The sequence below is a fragment of the Actinia tenebrosa genome, unplaced genomic scaffold, assembly GCF_029948245.1.
Source record: "Actinia tenebrosa isolate PJP-AT-01 unplaced genomic scaffold, QUT_ActTen_1.0 PGA_scaffold7__59_contigs__length_16204524, whole genome shotgun sequence".
Taxonomy (NCBI): domain Eukaryota; kingdom Metazoa; phylum Cnidaria; class Anthozoa; order Actiniaria; family Actiniidae; genus Actinia; species Actinia tenebrosa.
Genome location: NW_028292584.1, coordinates 9,220,600 through 9,242,089, shown reverse-complemented (window position 1 = coordinate 9,242,089; position 21,490 = coordinate 9,220,600). Strand labels below are relative to the sequence as shown.

The 21,490-nt window shown below is 38.0% G+C and overlaps 1 protein-coding gene and 1 long non-coding RNA gene across 6 annotated transcripts in view; one reads left to right on the top strand and one right to left on the bottom strand.

Annotated features, from left to right (window-relative positions):
* Positions 1-191: 191 nt before the first annotated feature.
* Positions 192-20,117, bottom strand: LOC116304220 (endothelin-converting enzyme 1). 5 transcript variants are annotated; one of them, XM_089040089.1, is made up of 19 exons: positions 19,977-20,117; positions 13,114-13,307; positions 12,043-12,294; positions 11,155-11,220; positions 9,695-9,799; positions 9,107-9,241; positions 8,800-8,924; positions 7,815-8,031; positions 7,306-7,404; positions 6,395-6,475; positions 4,959-5,059; positions 4,668-4,729; positions 4,441-4,492; positions 3,759-3,826; positions 3,254-3,378; positions 2,840-2,905; positions 2,610-2,705; positions 2,007-2,083; positions 192-1,285 (listed from the first exon to the last, which is right to left on the bottom strand). In XM_089040089.1, the coding sequence occupies exons 2-19, from the start codon at positions 13,291-13,293 to the stop codon at positions 1,186-1,188; spliced, it is 2,007 nt and encodes a 668-aa protein (XP_088896215.1). In that variant the 5' UTR covers positions 13,294-13,307; positions 19,977-20,117; the 3' UTR covers positions 192-1,185. The 5 variants fall into 5 exon arrangements, 3 of the variants coding, with proteins under 3 accessions (XP_088896215.1, XP_031569780.1, XP_088896216.1); XM_031713920.2 differs by lacking the exon at positions 19,977-20,117 and adding an exon at positions 16,127-16,562; XM_089040090.1 differs by lacking the exon at positions 19,977-20,117 and adding an exon at positions 13,948-14,398.
* The window catches only part of LOC148905517 (uncharacterized), a 13,593-nt gene continuing 12,030 nt past the window's right edge, over positions 19,928-21,490 (top strand). The window contains exon 1 of the long non-coding RNA XR_016121729.1: positions 19,928-20,068. This is a non-coding gene — a long non-coding RNA (uncharacterized LOC148905517). The remainder of the gene's footprint in view (positions 20,069-21,490) is intronic.

Genomic DNA, 21,490 nt, shown 5'->3' with positions numbered 1-21,490 from the left:
TTGTTCACACGGGACTGAGCTATCCGAACAAAACAGGGCTTTTTTATGCCAAAGAACCAAATTATCTTAAAGAGGAGCTGGAAATACCGCCGAAAAAGTTTGATTGACGAGCTAACACAGGAAATGATGAGACCGCCTAGCTGGGTGTAGATTAATTATACGTACATTTTGTAGAACATTTATAAAAAAGATTTTAATTTAATTTTTTTTTATTGATAAGTTGAATAATAATCACAAACAATCAAAAATCAACAGTTCACCTTACGAATATAAACAATCTCGTACCCAGAGCCCTTATTTCTTACTGCGCATGCTCGACGAGATAATTGGGCTCTGGAAAACTCCAATATTTCCTGTGCTGTGATTGGTTTTCGAGAACAAAGGAAGATACCGGAAGTAAAAATTACAGTACTAGGGAAAGTAAACAAGATGGCGTCTCGAATTAAGTACACCAAAAAAGCCTGTAGGGCCGGATTTTTAAAAGTTGTGCTGGTTTTGTAATGGAAATTATATTGATGTCCCTCCAATAGATATTTTCGGAGTTAATTTAACTGAAAACCATCTTCGAAATCTAATTTTGCTAGCGCAAATTCACATGCTCGTTGAACATCGTCCGCCATTTTCAATTTACCTAGTCTGTCATAATGCGCATGTGCAAGAAACCCAGAATCTGGGTCTTCCGGTTTGGAGTTTTCCAGAGCCCAATTATTTCGTCGAGCATGCGCAGTAAGAAATAAGGGCTCTGGGTACGAGATTGGAATATAAAATGTTAGAATGGTTAGTATTGCGCATGCGTGCAGTGTTGAAGAAATAGAAAACGCGCGCGCGTGCTGTGTGCTGTCATAAAGCACGCGGGGGTTGGCAGAACACGAGAGAAGCGTTAGGAGAAGCACGACGCGTAGCGGAGTGCTTCTGGACACTTCTGGAGTGTTCTGCCAATGCCCAAGTGCTTTATGACTGCACACAGCACAACAAGCAAAATTTTTATTTCTTTAAAAAAATGCAAATTACTGTAATAGATAGGAATGACGCAATGGAAAGTGCGCGCGCGTGCAATGTGCTCTCATAAAGCACGCGCTCAAAACCAATCAGAACGCGACATTCATAACAGTTATTTTATAATAACGACTAAATGATCGCTGTCAACAAGCTTAACAACCAAACCAGGAACTCGTTTGTCCAGATTTACCAGATTGCACACTTGTCCACAGGATTCATGCCACTGTTTGGTTTACACTTAAAAACTTCAGAAAACTTCTTGAAGTTGGAAAGAGAACCAATAATTCTAACAACAAAATAACGAAAAAATAAAAAAATAAAATAAATATATAATTAAATAAAGTTAAATAAGCAATAATGGGCTTATTTCACTCGGCAGCCATTTTGGTTTGAACCATAGATTCCACCACGCGTAGCCTCTTATTCAAATGCTTGAGAATAAATTTAAACAAAGGTTTGCATTCTCTTGAGAATAAACATGGCTGCTGTGTGAATGCCAAACTGATACTGGATTGGAGACTTGATGAGGACATTGGTGCGAGGAGACTAATGGAATAATTGTTTTGCAGTGTTCGGTGCGAATGCACCGTCACTCGCCACTGTAGTCTGGGTTTGATCCGAGGATCTGTCATCATGCGCAAACAACACGAGTGAAACATGTTTTCGCATGCTCTAAGTTCGTATTCAAAGTGGTAAAAAACGTTTTCGTGCTGTAGTGGCTTTGCACCATCACATTAATGCAGACATAACAGCAGGAAGGAATAATCTTTAAATTGCTATTATTATTATTTTTTTAAATCTGATCTAGTGTTATTTATATAAGAAATGTTTCATTTTCATGGGGAGAACGCCTCTATTGTTGTACCTCCTGTCATGGCTGCCATCACGTGATGGGGTAAAATCTCTATTATTGAAAAAAGCAAATTTGACTTTGAAACTTGCCTGACAAATGAACAAATGAAATGACAAACTTGGCCACCTCATTATTTCTTATTCAATAAACGAACCTGTATTTTCCCGTGGAATGGACGTCAGTGTCCAACTGAGTGTAAGCACCTTCCTTGCTATACACACTACACCAAGACTAAAGTGGAAAGAAAAGAGGAAAGAATAGATATCAAGAAGACGAAGGCATTTATTTATTAAGGTTTTTGTTTTTGAATGATATATAGTAAGACCACCTTTCAGTCGAGGGCGGATCCAGGGGGGGGGGGGGGGGAGGGGAAGGGTGGCTGAAGATCCTCTTCAGCAGAAAACAAAACTGAAGAATTAGATGCTGTTTTTATTGTTTTCCGTGGTGTTGACGGAAGAAACTCAATTACTACGCACCCCCCCCCCCCCTCCCTAAACTCAATTAGACCCCCCCCTAAAATTTTGGCTGGATCCTGCCTTGTCAGTATACACTATCACCCCTAGCAGTAGCAGTGTAAACGCCAGGGTCCTCCAAACTACCACAATCGTGAGACAAATGAATAAGTATCATCTTTGGATTATTTTAACGATGGATAATCTTTTCCATTTTATTAAGTCATTTATAGTTGGAAATTTAGAAAATGAAATGGAATTATTTCGTCATTGCTGATAGACTGTTGCGCGCTGCAGTGTTTTACCTGAGCAAAACCCAAGAAAAAGAGTTGGTTAGGGTTGAGATCAAGACCAGGCAGGATTCTCTCTACCCCATTTTCCTTTGCCCATCGCTGGTAAGCCTATGGAAGAATAGAAAAACGATGATAGAAATGGATGGATGGATGGATGGATGGATGGATGGATGGATGGATGGATGGATGGATGGATGGATGGATGGATGGATAAAGTAATTCCAGTACATTTTTCTACTTACATCATATGCCAGTTTAATGCCACCGTTGTCTGCGATATTTTCGTTCAGCGTCATAGTTCCATTTGCCTATAAACACAGGATCGAATATAGTGAGTGAGACATGCTGATAGATAGAAAGACGTACAAACAGACATACAAATAGAAAAACTAAGAAATATTGTGCTGATTGATAAAACAGAGGATAAAACAACACATCAAATAAACTCAATTCACATGTGAAGACCGCAGGGACTCGTCGGACTCTCAGCGGTGAAAGACTACGCATTAGCAGCGTACGCCACAAATGCCGCCCATGCCACGATGATGTCATGCTTACGCATTTTTAGGCAAAATTTAAATTTTTTGTCGCTTTACTTTGCATCTGTATATACGCATTTTCTTTGATTTTTTAAGCTAAAAAACGTGAAAACTTACATATTTATCAAATATTCTATACTTGTTGTACTGTTTGACGAAACACTTTGCTTTGGAAACAAAGGCTGCTGCAGATGAAGCTGACCACCAATTATTATAATTGCCCTTCTTGTCGAACAAACGACCTAGAAAACATGCCATAATTATGTTATAGAACGTAAATGAATAATTGGAAGAAGAATCGATATTAGATCGGTTTTTGTATGGTACTAACTCCTTACAGCACGTACACCGTACGACATGCCGCCGTAACATTGAAATGGCTTTCCATAAGAATGGTTATCGTATGAGTAGGAAACGTACGGTAATGACTTACAGCACATACTCGGTAGGTAATATTGAAATGCCTTCACATCGTTGTTGCCCAGTAATTTATCCAAACCACAACGAGTAGTTTCGGTTACGGTAAGATGAGGCGAGGCACCAGTAAGGCTACGGATTCGACGCATAATTTCTCATTAATACGAACGAAAACCGCTCTATTACCTTACATTCCTGATCTTACCTGTTCCATCAAAACCATGCGTGATTTCATGGCCTATAACCATTCCTATACCACCATGATTCAGGTAGCTATAACGAATGACATTTTTTTTAGATTTTATAAGCGCAATGAGATTTTTTAATGCCCTCATCAAGTGCGTATTATTATTATTGTTATTATTATTATTATTATTATCATTATTATTATTATCATTATTATTATTATTATTATTATTATTATTATTATTAAAGTAACAGTAAAAACACATTAGTTAGAGCGTCGCTTTAAGGGAAGTTCCATTCCTGCTGCATGATAAAGCAGAAGAAGTAGTATAAATGTAACGAGGCGGTAAAGAAGAAGAGCAGAAATAAGCTAGGGAATTCGTTCCTTTAAGTCATTAAAAGTAATCATAAAATAACTGTTACAAATCTCGCATTCTTATTGGTTGGTAGCGCGTGCTTTAATGGAGCACACAGCACACACTTACCCTTATATTTTATAAAATAAATAAAAAAACGTGCTCACTGTGCTTTGTGGAGTTATAAAGCACTTGGGAATTGGCAGAACGCTCGTTAAGTGTCGAGAAGCACTACGCTACGCGTCGTGCTTCTTGAAACACTTCTCTGTTCTACCTGTCCCCGCGTGCGTTATACCAGCACACAGCACACGTGCGTTTTCTATTTCTTTAACATTTAGAGATTACCTCGGATATCCTGGGCTGTACATCGGTTTTTGAAGAATTCCAGCAAGGAATACTAAAAAATAGACTTAGAATTCAGCATATCATGTTCGTTATGTTAGTATTACATACATGCAATCCCTTGTTCAACCTTGTATCACCCGAATCAATACATAAAAAACAAGGTAAAATTAATAGAAAACATTGATATTGTTTGTAAAAGTGCTGTTCAAGTAGTCGCTTTGACTTACTTATTCGGTTCAAGAAAGGAGCATAGAAAGCATTGTATTTGGCCGGACTTGCAAATGTCCATCTTGAAAATAGAAATGACAGAAAAACATTAGAATAGATAAAGACGATGCCAAAGCCAAATCCCAGACCCAGACCCAGACCCAGACCCAGACCCAGACCCAGACCCAGACCCAGACCCAGACCCAGACCCAGACCCAGACCCAGACCCAGACCCAGACCCAGACCCAGACCCAGACCCAGACCCAGACCCAGACCTACACCCACACCCACACGCACAAGGCTGTTCTTACTCTTTTTTGTCCACTGGGCGCTCAAAGTTTTTTAAAGTTCTCATTCTAAGTAAATGATTGGCGGCTTTCATGTTGTCCATCAGGCTGTCTGTTACTTTGAGCTGAAGAGTAGCAAAGATAATAACCAATAAATAAATCATAAACAATCTAACTATCATCCACGGTACTGTTGCTCATAACGATCAAAGTATGCATCAGAACTTGGAATGTCAGTTCCAGAGGGAAGGATGGGTTAGCGGAAGTAAACTCGCTTTTCACCTCTGGCGTCTCAAATTCTATTCCTGGAAATGCATTGGCATCACATGTGATTTTGTGAGACTCGAGGGCTTTTCTCGGGGCTTCTTTGGTTTTCTTCCGCCTCCGCAAAATCGATCTGTGAGTTAGCCGTGTCCTGAGTAAGATCAGGTCAGATGTTGTTTCAGGGTTTAATCTGTGAAACAGCCGTGCCCTGACTTAGATCAGCCAAGAAAATGTTTCAGGGTTCAATCTGTGAGTTAGCCATGCCCTGACTTAGATCAGCCCAGAGGTTGTTTCAGGGTTTCAGATCTGTGAGTTAGCCATGCCCTGACTTAGATTAGCCTAGAGGTTGTTTTAGGGTTCAATCTGTGAGTTAGCCATGCCCTGACTTAGATCAGCCCAAAAGGTTGTTTCAGGGTTTGATCTTTGAGTTAGCCATGCCCTGACTTCGATCAGCCTAGAGGTTGTTTCAGGGTTTGATCTGTGAGTTAGCCATGCCCTGACTTAGATCAGCCTAGAGGTTGTTTCAGGTTTCATTCTGTGAGTTAGCCATGCCCTGACTTAGATCAGCCCAAGAGGTTGTTTCAGGATTTGATCTGTGAGTTAGCCATGCCCTGACTTGGATGAGCCCAGAGGTTGTTTCAGGGTTTGATCTGTGAGTTAGCCATGCCCTGACTTGGATCAGCCTAGAGGTTGTTTCAGGGTTTGATCTGTGAGTTAGCCATGCCCTGACTTAGATCAGCCCAGAGGTTGTTTCAGGTTTCATTCTGTGAGTTAGCCATGCCCTGACTTAGATCAGCCCATAAGGTTGTTTCAGGGTTTGATCTGTGAGTTAGCCATGCCCTGACTTGGATGAGCCCAGAGGTTGTTTCAGGGTTTGATCTGTGAGTTAGCCATGCCCTGACTTAGATCAGCCCTGAGGTTGTTTCAGGTTTCATTCTGTGAGTTAGCCATGTCCTGACTTAGATCAGCCCAGAGGTTGTTTCAGGTTTCATTCTGTGAGTTAGCCATACCCTGACTTAGATCAGCCCAGAGGTTGTTTCAGGTTTCATTCTGTGAGTTAGGCGTGCCCTGACTTTGATCAGCCCAGAGGTTGTCTAAGGGTTCCATTTGCGGGTTAGAAGTCCCCTAACCCAGATCAGCTATTATTAACTTCATAAAACCATCATTGAATCATCATTTTGTTCAGTGTTAATTACCGAATCATACTGTGCCTTGAGTTTTACAGGATCCTTGATGTACGCTGGATATCCAATTTCCTCAATGGCGATTGCCAGTGCCTGTCAAATAATGACAGTTTTAAGTAAGCAAAGAGGGAAAAGCTGGAGTTGCTTAGGAGAAGAAATATAAATAGAAAACGCGCGCGCGTGCTGTGTGCATTTATAAAGCACTTGGGGATTGGCAAAACACTCAAGAAGTGTCAAGAAGCACTACGCTACGCGTCGTGCTTCTCCTAACACTTGTCTCGTGCTCCTGCTAACCCCTGCGTGCTTTATAACTGCACACATTGCACGAGCGCGCGTTTTCTATTTCTTCATTATGAATAAATGTACTCTCTATATAGTATTTCTTAAAAAAGCAAAAAAGCTTTAGGATGGGTAAACTTTCGGTAAAAATTAAACCGCAGCATACCCATTGCATTATTGGGAGGCAGCATGGTCGAGTGGTCATAGCGTCGGTCTTGCAATCCGGTAGTGCTGGCTTCGAGTCCCGCTGAGGCCACTAGCTGAGAATGTATTTGTCCTGATCTCTGATTAGTTCAAATTCAGTTTCTCTACCATGCTTGTAAATAGCCAACTGTTTTGCCTCCTTGCCAGTTGGCATTATTAAACCACTTTATGTTTCTTTAAGTGTACTAATAACTTTACTTTGAATGACGCGCGCCCTTTCAAAGTCTGCCTTCCCTGTAGATGATTTGACTTTAATGGCAATATTTAAAATGAAAGTTTCAACGCACAGTACCCCAAAAAGAAAAAAAATTCACAGGCTTCCAGCTGATGTCGCTGTCGAGGATTTTGCAAATCTTTTACTTAAAAGGTCTCATGGTGCCTAATGAGCGCTACCAAGACCCATATATCAATGACGTTCCTTTTATTCAATTCTTTGGTACCTTTTCCTTTGCTTTCTCCTGAGTTATTTTGTCCATCCAAGTTTGAGTTGGTAGTTTGCGGATAAATGAAGTTCTAGTGTTTTCGATCATTTCTCTGATCTTCAATAAAAGAGTTATAAAATAATTGTAAAATTAAAGATCATCATCATTATTGTTATCATCATTATCATCATCATCATTATTATTATTATTATACAGCTTCTCATTAATCCCATATAGGTAACTGTCCAATTATTTTCTTAATTGGACAGGTCTTGTTGACATGGGATTAATTAGGCAGTTATATAATTAATAGGTAATGCGATTTTATGCTCACCAATCAAGAAATAATTAGACTCGAAAAATTCCTCTGACTGCCAATTTTGGAAGTCCTCGGAATTTTCCTCGTCCAATTATTTCTTAATTGGACAGCATGGAGTCCTATTACATATACTTATTATTATTATTGTTATTATGGTAATATGGTAGTAGACATCAAAATTAGGAAAGCCCAAACAAAGCAAAAGTACCTTAACTTTAGCGTCATCATTAAAATGAACATCCACAAACAGTAGGCCGAGTGGCATGTCAAAGGGGATCAACATGGCATAGATGCACTGCTTCCATCGTGGTATATTGGTGCTTATTAAAAAATCTCCTTTTGGTGGTCGATATTGATTAGGAAGACCACCAACGTAATGACGTACGACTTGCCACATAATGTAGTCAGCTAAAAGTGCATGATTTCTATGACAGTATACACCAGTAGAAGAATTAGTAAGACATAAGGATAATCACTTATGGAATAAGATACTAAGTAATCCTGCACACCCCCTTTATAGTTTTTTGCCACCTAGAAGAGTACGTAATACTAGGAATAGACTCATGTCGCACAAAGACATTTAATTAAAGGTGTTTTATAAATAGGTGCCTCTTTGCTAATATGATTTTATATAGAGATTAAAGTATCTAATTTATATACATCAGCGCGCGAGATTTTCAATAATCACCTGTGTATTTTTGATATAATTGTACAGCTTCTCATTAATCTCATATAGGTAACTGTCCAATTATTTTCTTAATTGGACAGGTCTTGTTGATATGGGATTAATTAGGCAGCTATATAATTAATAGGCAATGGGATTTCATGCTCCCCAATCAAGAAATAATTAGACTCCAAAACTTCCTCTGACTGCCAAATTGGACTCGGCCTACGGCCTCATTTTCATCGTCCAATTATTTCTTAATTGGACAGCATGGAGTCCTATTACATATACTTATTATTATATCGTAAACTCTAACGTTTGTAAAGTGTTGTAATAACGACTATTATTTTATTTATTTTATTTATTTAATTGAAGAACAAAAAATAAATAGAATACAATAGGGTATGGTTTATATGTCATAGGATGAAAGGATAGATGGATAGATGGAGGTCATGTAAGGAGAACATGAGTGGATGGATCAACCATGGATGGATAGATGGGTGTCAGATTACAAAACAAAATAACTCACGTTTTCCTATACAAAAGACCAATCGCTTTAAATAAGACTATATGGGCAGGCAAAGAAAGTACTTTTTCATTTCCAGTTAACCGTCTGTCAAACAGAATATCCAAAACTTCAATCAGCACGGGCCACTAAAACAAAAACACAATTGGATTAATGGCACTGTTCTTTGCATACGGAATTAGCAACGGTTCTGTGTGCCGTGCCGTGCCGTGCCGTGCCGTGCCGTGCCGTAATATATGTGTAATACATGTCACACTTGAACGACCTTTTTTGACTTTTCGCAAAATGCATTTATCTAATGGTACTGTACCGGAAACCCAGTCACTCTGCTAAGCCTAGAAAGCGTTATTGTCCAATCTTCTGTACTTCTTCTGATTCTAGCGGATATGGCAATGGACTTAATATATTCCATCAACTCTGCATCAGGGTCTTTTCCACTTGAAATCTATTTCAAAAAAGAAAATGATCATATTAGCATAATAATAAAAACCAAGGGCGCTAGGGCAAAAAATGGTGGTTTTTTAGCCGTTAGACTCCGTTATATTCATTCTAAGCTTTTTGTCGGCATCAAAGCAGCAGCGCGACACTCTCCTAGGTAGACTCCAAAAAAGATTTTCAGCTTCCGACGCCCCTGTAGGTGTGTTGATGAACATGACGAAGAAAGACGAATAATGAGACGAATGATGAGGATAAGAATGATGTTCATTCTGATAATGATGTTGTTGCAGACGTGGATGAAGAATAATGAATACGAATGAATGAACATTGATGATAATATAAAAGATAACAGTGTTAACGAAAAATAGTAATGGTAGAAAATTATGACAATAATAAGAGTATAATAGAGATTGTTGACGAATGATAAAGATGGAGATAAAGATGGTAGTTAAATACCTACCTTAGCCAGTTTTACTTCAAAATCATAGATTGCCTTCATTTTGGTGTACGAGACATTAAAGATTTGACTCACAGCTTTCATGTAGTTTTTGTATTCTTTACGTTTCTAAGATAAAAGATAAAAATTAATAGATAAGATAGAATAGAAAGAAAACTAAAAATGGAATAATTAACATAAAGATATATTTAAACGCTTATCAAAGGAGGGAAATCTGATTGCAAATTTGAATCATTTCTAAGGGTGATATGCATGGCACTCGAGTAAACTTCCAGCAAAATCACTAGCCAATCACAATTGAGAGAATCTGCAAAACTGAGGTGTCGCTTTTCATCTTCAAATCAATGATTTACAAGCCACCAAATGAGAAAAGAAAAAAGAAAAAAGAAAGAAACGTTGGTAATAAGAGGTTGATAACAGTAACACAACAACTAATAAGTTTTATATAGCATGGCGTTTGCATAGCATAGCATAGCATAGCGCTTGCCTCTCACCGATGCGACCCGGGTTCGAGTCCCGACGAGCTCGGTTTTGTATGTGAGTTGAGTTGTTTGTTGGTTCTCTCCTGTGCTTCGAGGGTTTTCCGGGTTCTCCGGCTTTATTGAAATGACGGGTATATTTTTATGTTTCTCTGGTCAATGTTCACAGTCTTCATGACATCTCAGTTTTGCAGTGACGTGATTTTTACGTCATTATTTCTACAGAAACTTCACCAACAGAGAAACTAGAATCTAGTCCCGGATGAAGGAGGGACTTCCTATGGAAGCCACATAGAGGAAAAGACGAAGGACAGGGCTCTGTGGCGTTCAGATGTTGTTGATGGCCTATACCCCAAGAGGGGTGTACAGGCTTAGGAGGAGGAGGATTTCATATTGATAGAATCAAGGGTGTTAAGTTAAAAGATACTAGGAAAACCGAGTACACATTCGTTGATCTATGACCGTTGTAACGCCAAGTAACCAGGTTCATACTTCATACTTACTTCATTGCAAACCTTAATTCTGAATTTCTTAGGGACAGGTCATTATTTACAGGGAGGAGGGGGGCTTGTGGAAATGCGAAATGTGATGCTCAATTTTTTATTTTTTTATTTTTTTATCCCCCCTTCATGGAAAACTCAAATTTTAGTGTTCCCCTCTCCCGTCCCAATAAAAAAAATAGTTGACAAGTGTCTAACAATTAAGTTACGAGTATTTATTACACAATTGTTTTTGGTCCGCCCTTTTTGGTGCACAAAAATATTTGTGCACCCCCTCTGTAAATAATGGCAGGTCTCTTATGTAGCGAAGGTAGGAGGACCACAACCAATTTTAAACTGTGTATCCCCAAGCTCTCCCCCCAATGAAATCATATAAACGTTAACAGCTTTTAAAATTTTATTCTAGACAGATAGATAAATATAAAATATATAACTGTATATTCTCTGTCATGCAAAAAAATTAACTAATAGGGACATGTTTTACCTTTTCACTGTCTTCGTCTTGATCCAAATAGTCCCTTTTGTTAAGTCCTGTTGCCAGCCCTTTTAACTGAGAAAAAATAGGAAATTTAAGTAAATGACGAAGAATGGAGTTAATTGGTTAATGGAGCACGTGGAAATGCAGGATGAAGATTTCCAAACTGGTGAATTTAAAGTTATTGAGTACATAAAGTAACAGTGCGACGCGCCTAACCTTGGCCATCCAACTTTTTTTCTTTACCAATGCCGTTAAGGTGGATCCAAACTAATTCATAGCCTTTTTTGGACAGTTTTATTCTCGCTCGCTTCCCAAAACTAGTGCGTCAATTTAACTGGATTTTTGATATGATGTGCTTTGATTATATCCTGGATTCTAACAGTATGTTTTATTGTAAGAGTTTTTTTAAAAGTGATTAGCTTATTACGGCCGAAAATCAAACAGTGCTATTTTTAGTTTTTGGCTTTTTCTCTTCATCCTCAGGTACAATTTTCTAAAATTTTCAGAATTGTACCATCTAGTACTAATGCAGTCTATGTTTAATTTGGATGGAAAGTCTAGAGCAGAAAAAAAGTAATGACGCTGCTTGAAAATTCGCGCTGTAGAAACATTACTATTGAATGGATTGATTTGAAATTTTCACTGACATATCTATAGTTTTCCAGTATTGCGGATGAGCCTTACGAAAAATCAGCATCAAATCTTAAAAACTTATCGATTAAAAAATCTTTTATTTATTATTGTCGTTGTAAAAGGTTGAAAAGAAGGAAGGAGGAAAAGTTGAAGGTCTGGAAAAGGAAGGAAGGAAGGAAGGAAATGAGGGAGAAAGGTAGAATGACATTGAGAAAAGAAGGAGAGAATAAGGAAGACAAAATGAACGAATATAATACAAACCATTAGCACATTCACATCAGAGTTTAAGAAAAAGGGTCGCACATCCATGCCAAACAAAGAGTCGATATTCAGTTCACGTGCAGCTCTGCCAATTCGTTGCGCTACGGTAACATTTGGGTTGTAGTTCTGTGAAATGCTCCATCCGCCATATTCTTCGATCAAATCTTTGAGGGGCTGTAATCCTAGGGCATCTACCGCGGTGGTGTTCATACAAGAGTCGTACACACGTACCATTTTCATCACAGCGTCGTTCTAGCGGAAAGGAATAAACAAATCCTATTAGTAACGTATCGTAAGTTATCTAAGATTTAACCATAACTATGATTTAACAGTGTGCCGTCTAAACATGTTGCTATTATGATATTATTTTGTTTTATTTTATTTTATAATTATTTAGCTTTGCCTACGATAGGCACGGGAATTAAATAACGTTGATGATGATTTATAATTTATATAGTGTCCTTTCTATATGGATTTATAAATTAACTGTCATAAATCTCGCGTTCTGATTGGTTTAGAGCGTGTGCTTAATGAGAGCACACAGCACACAAGCGCACTTTCAGTTTGCGTCATTGCTATCCAAAATAATAGTTATTGTAATTCGTATTTTATGTAACAAATAAACAAACTTGCTTGATATGCATACTGTGTGCAGTTATAAAGCATTTCGGGATTGGCAGAACACTCGAGAATTCACACTTCCCTCGCAGCATACAGCAGTAACTACACACAGCACGCGCGCGCCTTTTCTAAATCTTTAATAATCTTTAATCGCTTTACATTGAGTCGTGAAGTTTAGATTGATTTTCAGTATACAATTTACAAACATGAGATGGTTAGTATGAGGTGTATGCACTGAGGGTGGTCACTGCCAGGATTTCTTTACGTCCTCAGTGGTTCTTTTACGTCCCTCCAATGTTGGTCAGTAATGATGAGTGTGGGGAGACGGGACCGCTATTTAAAGTGGTCATCCGAGCTACTTGAAAGTCCAACCATCTGTATATGTTATCACAAATTTTAGTTCCCTTTTTTTATATTACAAGTACGTTCTAAAGCTGCTTTGCATTCTACCTTTGAATAATTCAGATGAGCATATTCCAAAGCCTTTTTAAGAACGTTGCTGTTTTCGTTAGACACAATAGATGGTGAAGTTATTGCCAATGTTGCGTTGTCCTCCAAGGGATGTCTGCTTTCCCATCCACCGCATGCATAGGCGTGGAAGTCTTCGCAAGGATCAACGCTCTTATTCATGTTCTTTACCAGTTCTGTTTTTGTCGTTGTTGTTGTTGTTTAATTAAAAAGAAAAAATACGACAATATTAGTTTACGGCATGAAGTACCGCTGCTTGCCTATGCAGGGAATAGCGCAGCGCAGCCGTGACGTCATAAAAACGAAGACAAAGGCGAAATTCGGACAAACTAACTTACAAGTTTACTTTCAGCAGATAATTTTTACAGCCGATCGCAGTTGATCTTAGTTTACATGGGTTATTATTGGAACTTTAAGTAAAAATAATAAAATCGATTCGTATAATCCTCGTAGCGGTTAAACAGAATGCAATGTTTGTCCAAATCTTTGAGCTATTTTTAGACTCAGTGCGCTGCGCTATTGGATGATTAGCTCCAGTAAACACTTCCAATAAAACTGAAAACTTATTTACAGCTCAATCAAAAAATAGTTGATGAAGGCTTTGTTGCCTGTAGCATATAAAGTCCAAAAAAGAAAAAAAAAAAAAAAAAGGTCAACAAAGCGACATGGAATTTTACCAAACTTTGTCTGGAGGAGCACTTTTTAGCATGACAACGAGACGTTTCACCAAGCTATGCAAACATTTGTTTATTCAAGTCATTCTTATTATTTTGTTATGAATCCAGTCAAAGTACACTTAAACTAACATTGACTTACTTTTCAAGAAAATGAAACAGAAAAAGTAAGGATTTCAGCGCTTGACTTTCGCCTTTAAACAAAAAAAAAACATTGCGTCCCTTAAGCGACTCTCGGCATGTTTAAAGTTTGGATGCAATCCACAAAACTTTGGTTGGCAATAATTTAATATGCACTACCAAAGTTGACAGATGACTTCTTCAAAATGAACATCGTTTTACCTATAGTTCCAAGATATTACATATGGTAGATAATTAGCGAAGTAAACCCACAAAAAGAAGAGTCAATTAACGAATACTTTTTGGAGAACATATTAAAACACATCCAGGTCACGAAAGTTCCACAGAGAATGCTACTGAATCGAATAGCAACCATGGCAAAGAAAAAAGAGAAAAATCAGAGAAGCAGTAATGACACCTAAATTAAACAACAAAGATGAATGCATTAAGGTGACTGCCTACTTTTGGAAATTGATTTAAACTTTTTTTAAAACTTCGATTTTCCGAATTGAAATTTAATGTTGATTCCAAATTTGGAAAGAAAAGTGGGTGTCCCGAGCTTGTTTTCGAGATAATCAGCATTTAACCTACGCACGAGCTTTTGGAGTAAAAATTGCGCCACCTTAAGTGATAAGAAAAAAATTAAGATTCAAAAGATAACAGTTATTTGCAGACTATATGATTGCACAATAATACATGGATATTTTCGACAAAAAAAAAAACAACAACAACAACAAAGAGATACATTGATTTGTCATATTTTGTAGTTTCGGTGCTCTTAAAAAATCTCATAAAGTCGAACAAAAATACCTACAAAAATCTATTTTTTCATGTGTTACTAATTTAAACTTTTCCTAAAATGTTGATATAACCTAGATTTTTAGGAGTTTTTTTGAATCTTGTAGATTTTTCAGCGGTTTTTGAGCCGCCCACATCATGGGCTGAACTTTCGAAAGTAGGCAGCCACCTCAAAACCAACGAGGCTAATGTCAAACTGCTAATGCGTGACTTTTTTGGTCATCATTAGAGCGGATGCAATTAAACTTTTATGGTAATTATCATTTTACTCATTAAGCAAATGAAATTTATTGTGAAGCCTTTATTATTCTTCAATCGTGCAAATGCAAATCATTTTTAAATCTATTTTATATTTTCTTTACTGCTCTTTATTGGTGCTTACAATTTCTCAACTAATGAACAAATACGTACAAAAACTTAATGTAAGTCTACAGTCTTTCATATTTCTTCGAGACAAGATTTCCACAAGAAGGTCAAAAATTAAAACTGGACATTACATTATTGAAACACGAAGAACATGTACGTTGTGTGTCAGAATCGTCAGATTTGCTAGTGCTCAAAGCAAGGGAGTACGTGTCAATGAGCTGATGCACTTTCAATGAGTAAAATGATAATTACCATGTTATGTCGTCCCCTGGGTATTTCTTTGTGTCTGATAACTATTAGTCACTAGATAGATACTATTAGTTAGTATTTAGTTTGATTTTATTTCACGGTATAATAGACCCTTTCACTGTTTCCGACGCCATATTCCTTGGGGGGCAAGTTTACTATTTGTTATTGCATCCACTCTAACATATGAATCTGAGGCCCCGTCCACACTAAGCTGGATAAATTTGAATCCGAATTTTCAAACCGAAACCGAAAAAAAAGTTTTCCGTCCACACTTATACGGCTAGCCGGCGTTTTCAAATTGTTCCAATCTGGAGACCGTATTCGAAAAAAAATAGTTTTCGGTGTAAATCGCCCGGACTAGTGTGGACGGCAGGCCTAACCGAATGAATAAAAAATCGGATTCAATTTTATGAGGCATAGTGTGGACGGGGCCTGAATGAAGGAAAAGTGAACTCTTCCGCAACGTCTGGTACGAAACCTAATTTTGACCCTGTTATCTGGTGTATATTTCATATTAAGACAATATTTCCATTGTTTTCTTTAATTTTTTACCTTGACTTGTAGTCTCTAATTTTACAACTTTGTTTTACGGGCAAACGAAATCCTTCTAGACTATGGGTATATCCAGATGGGTAAAAAAATATACCATTTAAAAAGTGTAATAACTTGTTAAACTTGAAGATAACTCACGTCTTTGAAGATACAGTATCATTCGTTTTATTCATTATCGGCTTTGCGTCCTAATAATGATGCCGGTGAAAACAATTAAACGCACAACATTACCTTACCTAGGCCGAGATTAAAACATTGTTCATCGTCACAGATCTCGTACTTTTCCGCTTCCTGGCTGTTAGTAGGTGATTTGTTAAGCTCTCGTGAATACAAGACTGCCAACACTATACATGTAATTAGAAGAACAAGACAGAAAACAAAGACTAGTGTCAACCCAATCTTGCGAATCTTGTGACTTCGGGAATGTACTTCCATTATCGCTTCGGTCGAAGCGGCATATTCCATGGCTGCTAGCTACCCTTGTTGAATCAGACTGTCTACTTAACTTTCTATGACATCGCATCAGTCAATCGAATATTTTTAAAGAGTGACGTAATCCACGGTATGTTGACAGTTGCATTGTATGAAAGCATCCGTGACAGAGCAGTTAAAGAACGCGGAACTGAATATAATATATGATTAGACCAAGGGCACTAGGACACCGAATGTGGTTGGATTTCTATAGGTTTTTTATTCCTTTCGATTATTTGAATTAAATTAACGTTATACTATAGTAGTAATATGCGTTCGGTGTATATATAATGAAGTAGAGAGAATAAGAGAAAAATATCAAATGCCCTTGGCAGGATTCGAACCCACGTCTTCGGTATTCTAGTCCGATGTATTAACCACTACACTACAAGGACCAACCACGCTGGTGACGCAGCCAGAATATGAAATGTAGGGTATTCGTGAGGATCCCAGAGCGATATTTTTTCTCTATAAGATAAGTTGAACACCGTAAATATGTACGCAAAGAATAGACATAGTATAGTAGTAATAAATTATGCGTTCGGTATATATATAATGAAGTAGAGAGAACAAGAGAAAAATATCAAATGCCCTTGGCAGGATTCGAACCCACGTCTTCGGTATTCTAGTGGTTAATACATCGGACTAGAATACCGAAGACGTGGGTTCGAATCCTGCCAAGGGCATTTGATATTTTTCTCTTATTCTCTCTACTTCATTATATATACACCGAACGCATAATTTATTACTACTATACTATGTCTATTCTTTGCGTACATATTTACGGTGTTCAACTTATCTTATAGAGAAAAAATATCGCTCTGGGATCCTTACGAATACCCTACATTTCATATTCTGGCTGCGTTACCAGCGTGGTTGGTCCTTGTAGTGTAGTGTACTATACTTGTACTATACCAACAATCCGTCTATACCAACGTCCAGAGTTAATATGGTTAATCAAATTCACCTTAAGTTCCATACAGAGCTATGAACTTAAGGTGAATTTGATTAACCATATTAACTCTGGACGGTTGAATATTACTGACGTAAGGAGTATCACGCGGTCGCGTTATTGTTGGTATAGTACAAACAGAGTCAAGTACGGAACGGCCGTTAAAGAAGTAACGCTCATAAGCTATTCAAACCGTTTGACCTTTGGAATGAAAACGTCTAGATTACAACAGCGAACGAAGGAACACGGACACAAGATAAGTCAAACAAGTATAACGTTAATTTAATTCAAATAATCGAAAGGAATAAAAAACCTATAGAAATCCAACCACATTCGGTGTCCTAGTGCCCTTGATTAGACATATGCAAAATTTATGTTAAGACATGTAACTCGATAGTGGAGAGGGAGCGTTGCGTGACTACACTAAGAATGGCGAGGGCGACTACCAAAATCCGTTGATTATAAAAAAAAAATTTTTCTTCAATATGTTGACAGGAAAGTCCAATTCAGCTTGGGCCCGGGGGGTGGTGGAGGGGGGGGGGGGGGGGGGGGGGGGAATCCGCCAAAATTTGGGTAGGGGTGTTCCGCTGGGATTCTGAAATGGGTACCCTGTTTATGATAAAAAAAACTCAAATTTGAGGACCCTGTTTATGACAAAAGATATAATTTATTGCACTGAGTTCCTGTTGCAATATTATCATGTCAGCTCGCGTATCGTTTTTTTTTTTACGACCATAATAACCAGTTTTGGTCAATACGAAAGTAGAAACCCTGAATATGACAGGAAACTCAGGAAGAACTTGGAACTTGAGTGAAATTGCATACCCTGTTTATGACAAGAAGCTCGAAAAACCATACCCTGTTCAGCGGATCATCCCCGTATAGACAATATATTGGAGCACCCCCCCCCCCCCCCCCCCCCGGGAGCTTGGGCTGCAGGTATCAATGGAGGCCTCAAAAATACAGAATCTAAAAATAAAATATTACGAAATTTGATTTTGCTGAATAAAACAAATCCATAGTTCCGAATTCGAATATATTATGTCAATCGCTTTAGTGCAATTTTCATGAACATGCGAACTCTGTGTCTGGGAGCTGCATGCTGAAATTTAGATTTTCGCGGCCGTCAGTCAAACCTAATCAGTCGGCACCTTTTATATGTTTGACTGGTTGTGGCGAAAATCCGAATGCAACTCGCAGACGAAGACTTACAATACAATATACATTTTTACTCACATTTCCTTTTATGTTAGATTGCATTATATTATATATTTAGATCATTGAAGAGAAAGAAAATACTTATTTGGTCAAATAAATAAAGCTAAATATAAGTTGTAATGAAAGGAAATGCCTAGAGCCTAAATATAGTTTCCTAGTTAGACCCCAGTTCGCATGTTTAAGAAAATTGCAGTAACTTGCGAATGAAAACTCTTTATGATTATTAATAATTATTGCCATACAGATGTGGAGTTTCTTGTCAATAAAGATTAACGCCCACAACAAAACGTTTCGTAACGTTAAGGTTTCTCGTATGCTTAAGCTATAAAACTCTATAGGGCTATCTTAAATGATAGGCGGATTTACGGTTGAATTGACCTCTCTAAAGAGACAGCTAGAAAGATGGGATCTGAAGAGCTTTCTCTTAAGCCAATGAGTACAAGGAATCATCTGGGAAGAATGCCGACGGTTTGCCGAACTGTGGCCCACGCGGAGGGTGATATTTATGAGAGAATTATCGCAAGGGTAAATGAAAGAAGATTCTCGTACTCATTAATCATTCATGAGGAAATGAGCCAATCCTATCGTAGTATTTGGACCACGTAATGCTACTGGAAACTAAGAGAAGATTCTGTAGTAAATGGAACAAAACTAATTCAGTCCTAGGACTGAATTAATTTTGTTCCAGTTACTCCAAGTCGAATAATTAATGAGCATGAGAAGTCATTTCAAAGCCTCCAATATCAGACTGGACAGGATTTCAAGTGCAATTAGTTCAAGTTCTCGGCTGCGTCTCGGACTGGAACTAATTGCTTGGACTTGAAATCCCGTCCGGTCCTTATTGTCGGCTTTGAAATATTACATCAAGATGGAGTTCGGCGTGTACTTCTGGGACGGCTGTCTAAGTGGTGCTGCGCGGTGTATGTTGAAGGAACGCTACCACGAGAAGTTACTGAGAAAGACTTACAGCGAGACACGCAAAATTATGACCCTATTTAATATCTTCGCATACTTCTTTGCACGGACTTTCGTACGTAAAACCAACATATTTCGTATGGCAAACTTGCTGGTTTTAACAAATAAGGCGTGTAAAATTAAAGCTCGTTTGGTAGCCAAAAACTGCGTGCTGCATACGCCGAATGTAAATATGGCGACCAATTTAATTTCAAATAGCATACTACTTATGGCTATTTCTTATCCTTTTATTACGTTCGGCGTTCGACCCACTGAGACCGTCTCAACACCCCCCCCCCCCCCCCCCCCAACAAGCGTGTGAATTGTTGACATATTTTACACCTTATGCTCTTTTCGTATTCAACAACTAATCAGCAAAGAGCTTCGACTGAGCTTCGACACGGAACAGTGTTCGACCCAATACGTTATTTCTCTTATTCAAAGCGATAAACAGCAGCTAAATTCGATGGTAATTCATCACAGTACTATACCTTGAAACTTCTGTGGGCAAATTATGACTGAACAATTCTGGATAACCACGAAGAAATTGAAGAAAACGCAACTTCTTGGACCTATTAAGCAGGTATTTGAGCTTTTTATTATATTAACATTACTTCAAAATACTTCGAAACTGTCAGCCTGTTGGCAGTCGCGGTATGACATTTGGATATATGTTAAATTGCCGTTACTTTTTAAAAACTATGGCTTTCAAGCATGTTTAGTCAAAGACTATTTAGTTCACAACTTTAAAAGATTATCACAATGGTGAATTTAGGTGAGCTTTCTGTAGCGGTATTTCAGCGCCAAGGAATTTCTTTAAACTTGGCCAGGTTGTGTGTTATGTTTATCTAAAAGGATCCCAAAATTTTCGTCGAAATAAAACGGACAGATTTTTCGCAAAATCGAGTTTTTGTGAAAACAGTGCATTTGCTTAATCACTTACATCTTACAAATTATTAACGTGAAATGCAATCAGAATATACCATATCATAACTTAATGATTGTTTTAGATGTTGGTAAAGTTTTATGGCAATTGCTTAAAGGGCGCAAAAGTTGAGTCCAAAATCGACATAAGCGATTCGGTCATTTGGAAATACCCAGCCACCTTAAACCAAGGTCGCTAGGACAAATATTGGTGGTGTTTTAGCCGTTAGACTACGTTAAATTGGTGTTTTTTAGCCTTTAGAAACGGTTTAAACTGTTACTTATCTGTTCTGTTATGTGTTAGAACTGTTGATCATCACTCAGTGAATAAGCGATCTAAGCGAACGCCGTAAAGAAAGACCTGAAAAAATGATTTCAGGCTCCAACGGGTATCGAACCCATGATCTCCGCGATGCCGGTGTGCTGGCTTGATTTTTTCAGTTTTCCCGTCTATATACGCCATAAATACGGCTGTGACCAACGGTTCAATTGCACTTAACGAACTCAGTACTGTATACTATACCTGCCTCGTGACCGCTTACGTAAGCGTACGCGTCGGTTAATAAGTTAATGAGTTAATCCAAATCCTCTAAATAATTTTTGGTAGAAGACGAGTCTACCTAGGAGAGTGTCGCGCTGCAGCTTTGATGCCGACAAAAAGCTTAGAATGAATACAACTAAATTAGTAAACCATTTTTTAAATAAGATCAATTACTTTTATTGTCAATAAATTGAAACATAATCAAATATCAACATTCAACAGCTAAAATGAGATATTAGAATGATTAGTACGGCGCATACGTGCAGGGCCAACAACAAAAACGTATGAAATAAAGTAAAAGACTTAAGAGCGACTGTCCAGAAATATCGAGCACGGGGCGGCCACAGTCAAAAAATAAAAGTCCTTCATTTTTGGTCTGTAGACACTGTTTGATGAGTTTATGAACGTACTGGGGTCGGTTTTTCGATCTACGTAAAAAATCCGGATTTTTTTGAAAAAAACGATTTCACCCCGTGTCGGTCTAAAAATTGCTCAAGAAACGGCTGCGTATTACGCTTTCAAAAACATTCTCGCTCCAAG

What these genes read in the sequence shown, in the direction of transcription:
- LOC116304220 (XM_031713920.2), bottom strand. Translation starts at nt 16,355, where the DNA reads ATGGAATATGCCGCTTCGACCGAAGCGATAATGGAAGTACATTCCCGA. An exon ending in AAGACGAAGACAGTGAAAAG is followed by an intron (nt 9,800 to 11,154) that starts GTAAAACATGTC and finishes CTTTTATCTTAG; the next exon opens with AAACGTAAAGAATACAAAAA. An exon ending in ATAGAATATTTGATAAATAT is followed by an intron (nt 2,906 to 3,253) that starts GTAAGTTTTCAC and finishes CTGTGTTTATAG; the next exon opens with GCAAATGGAACTATGACGCT.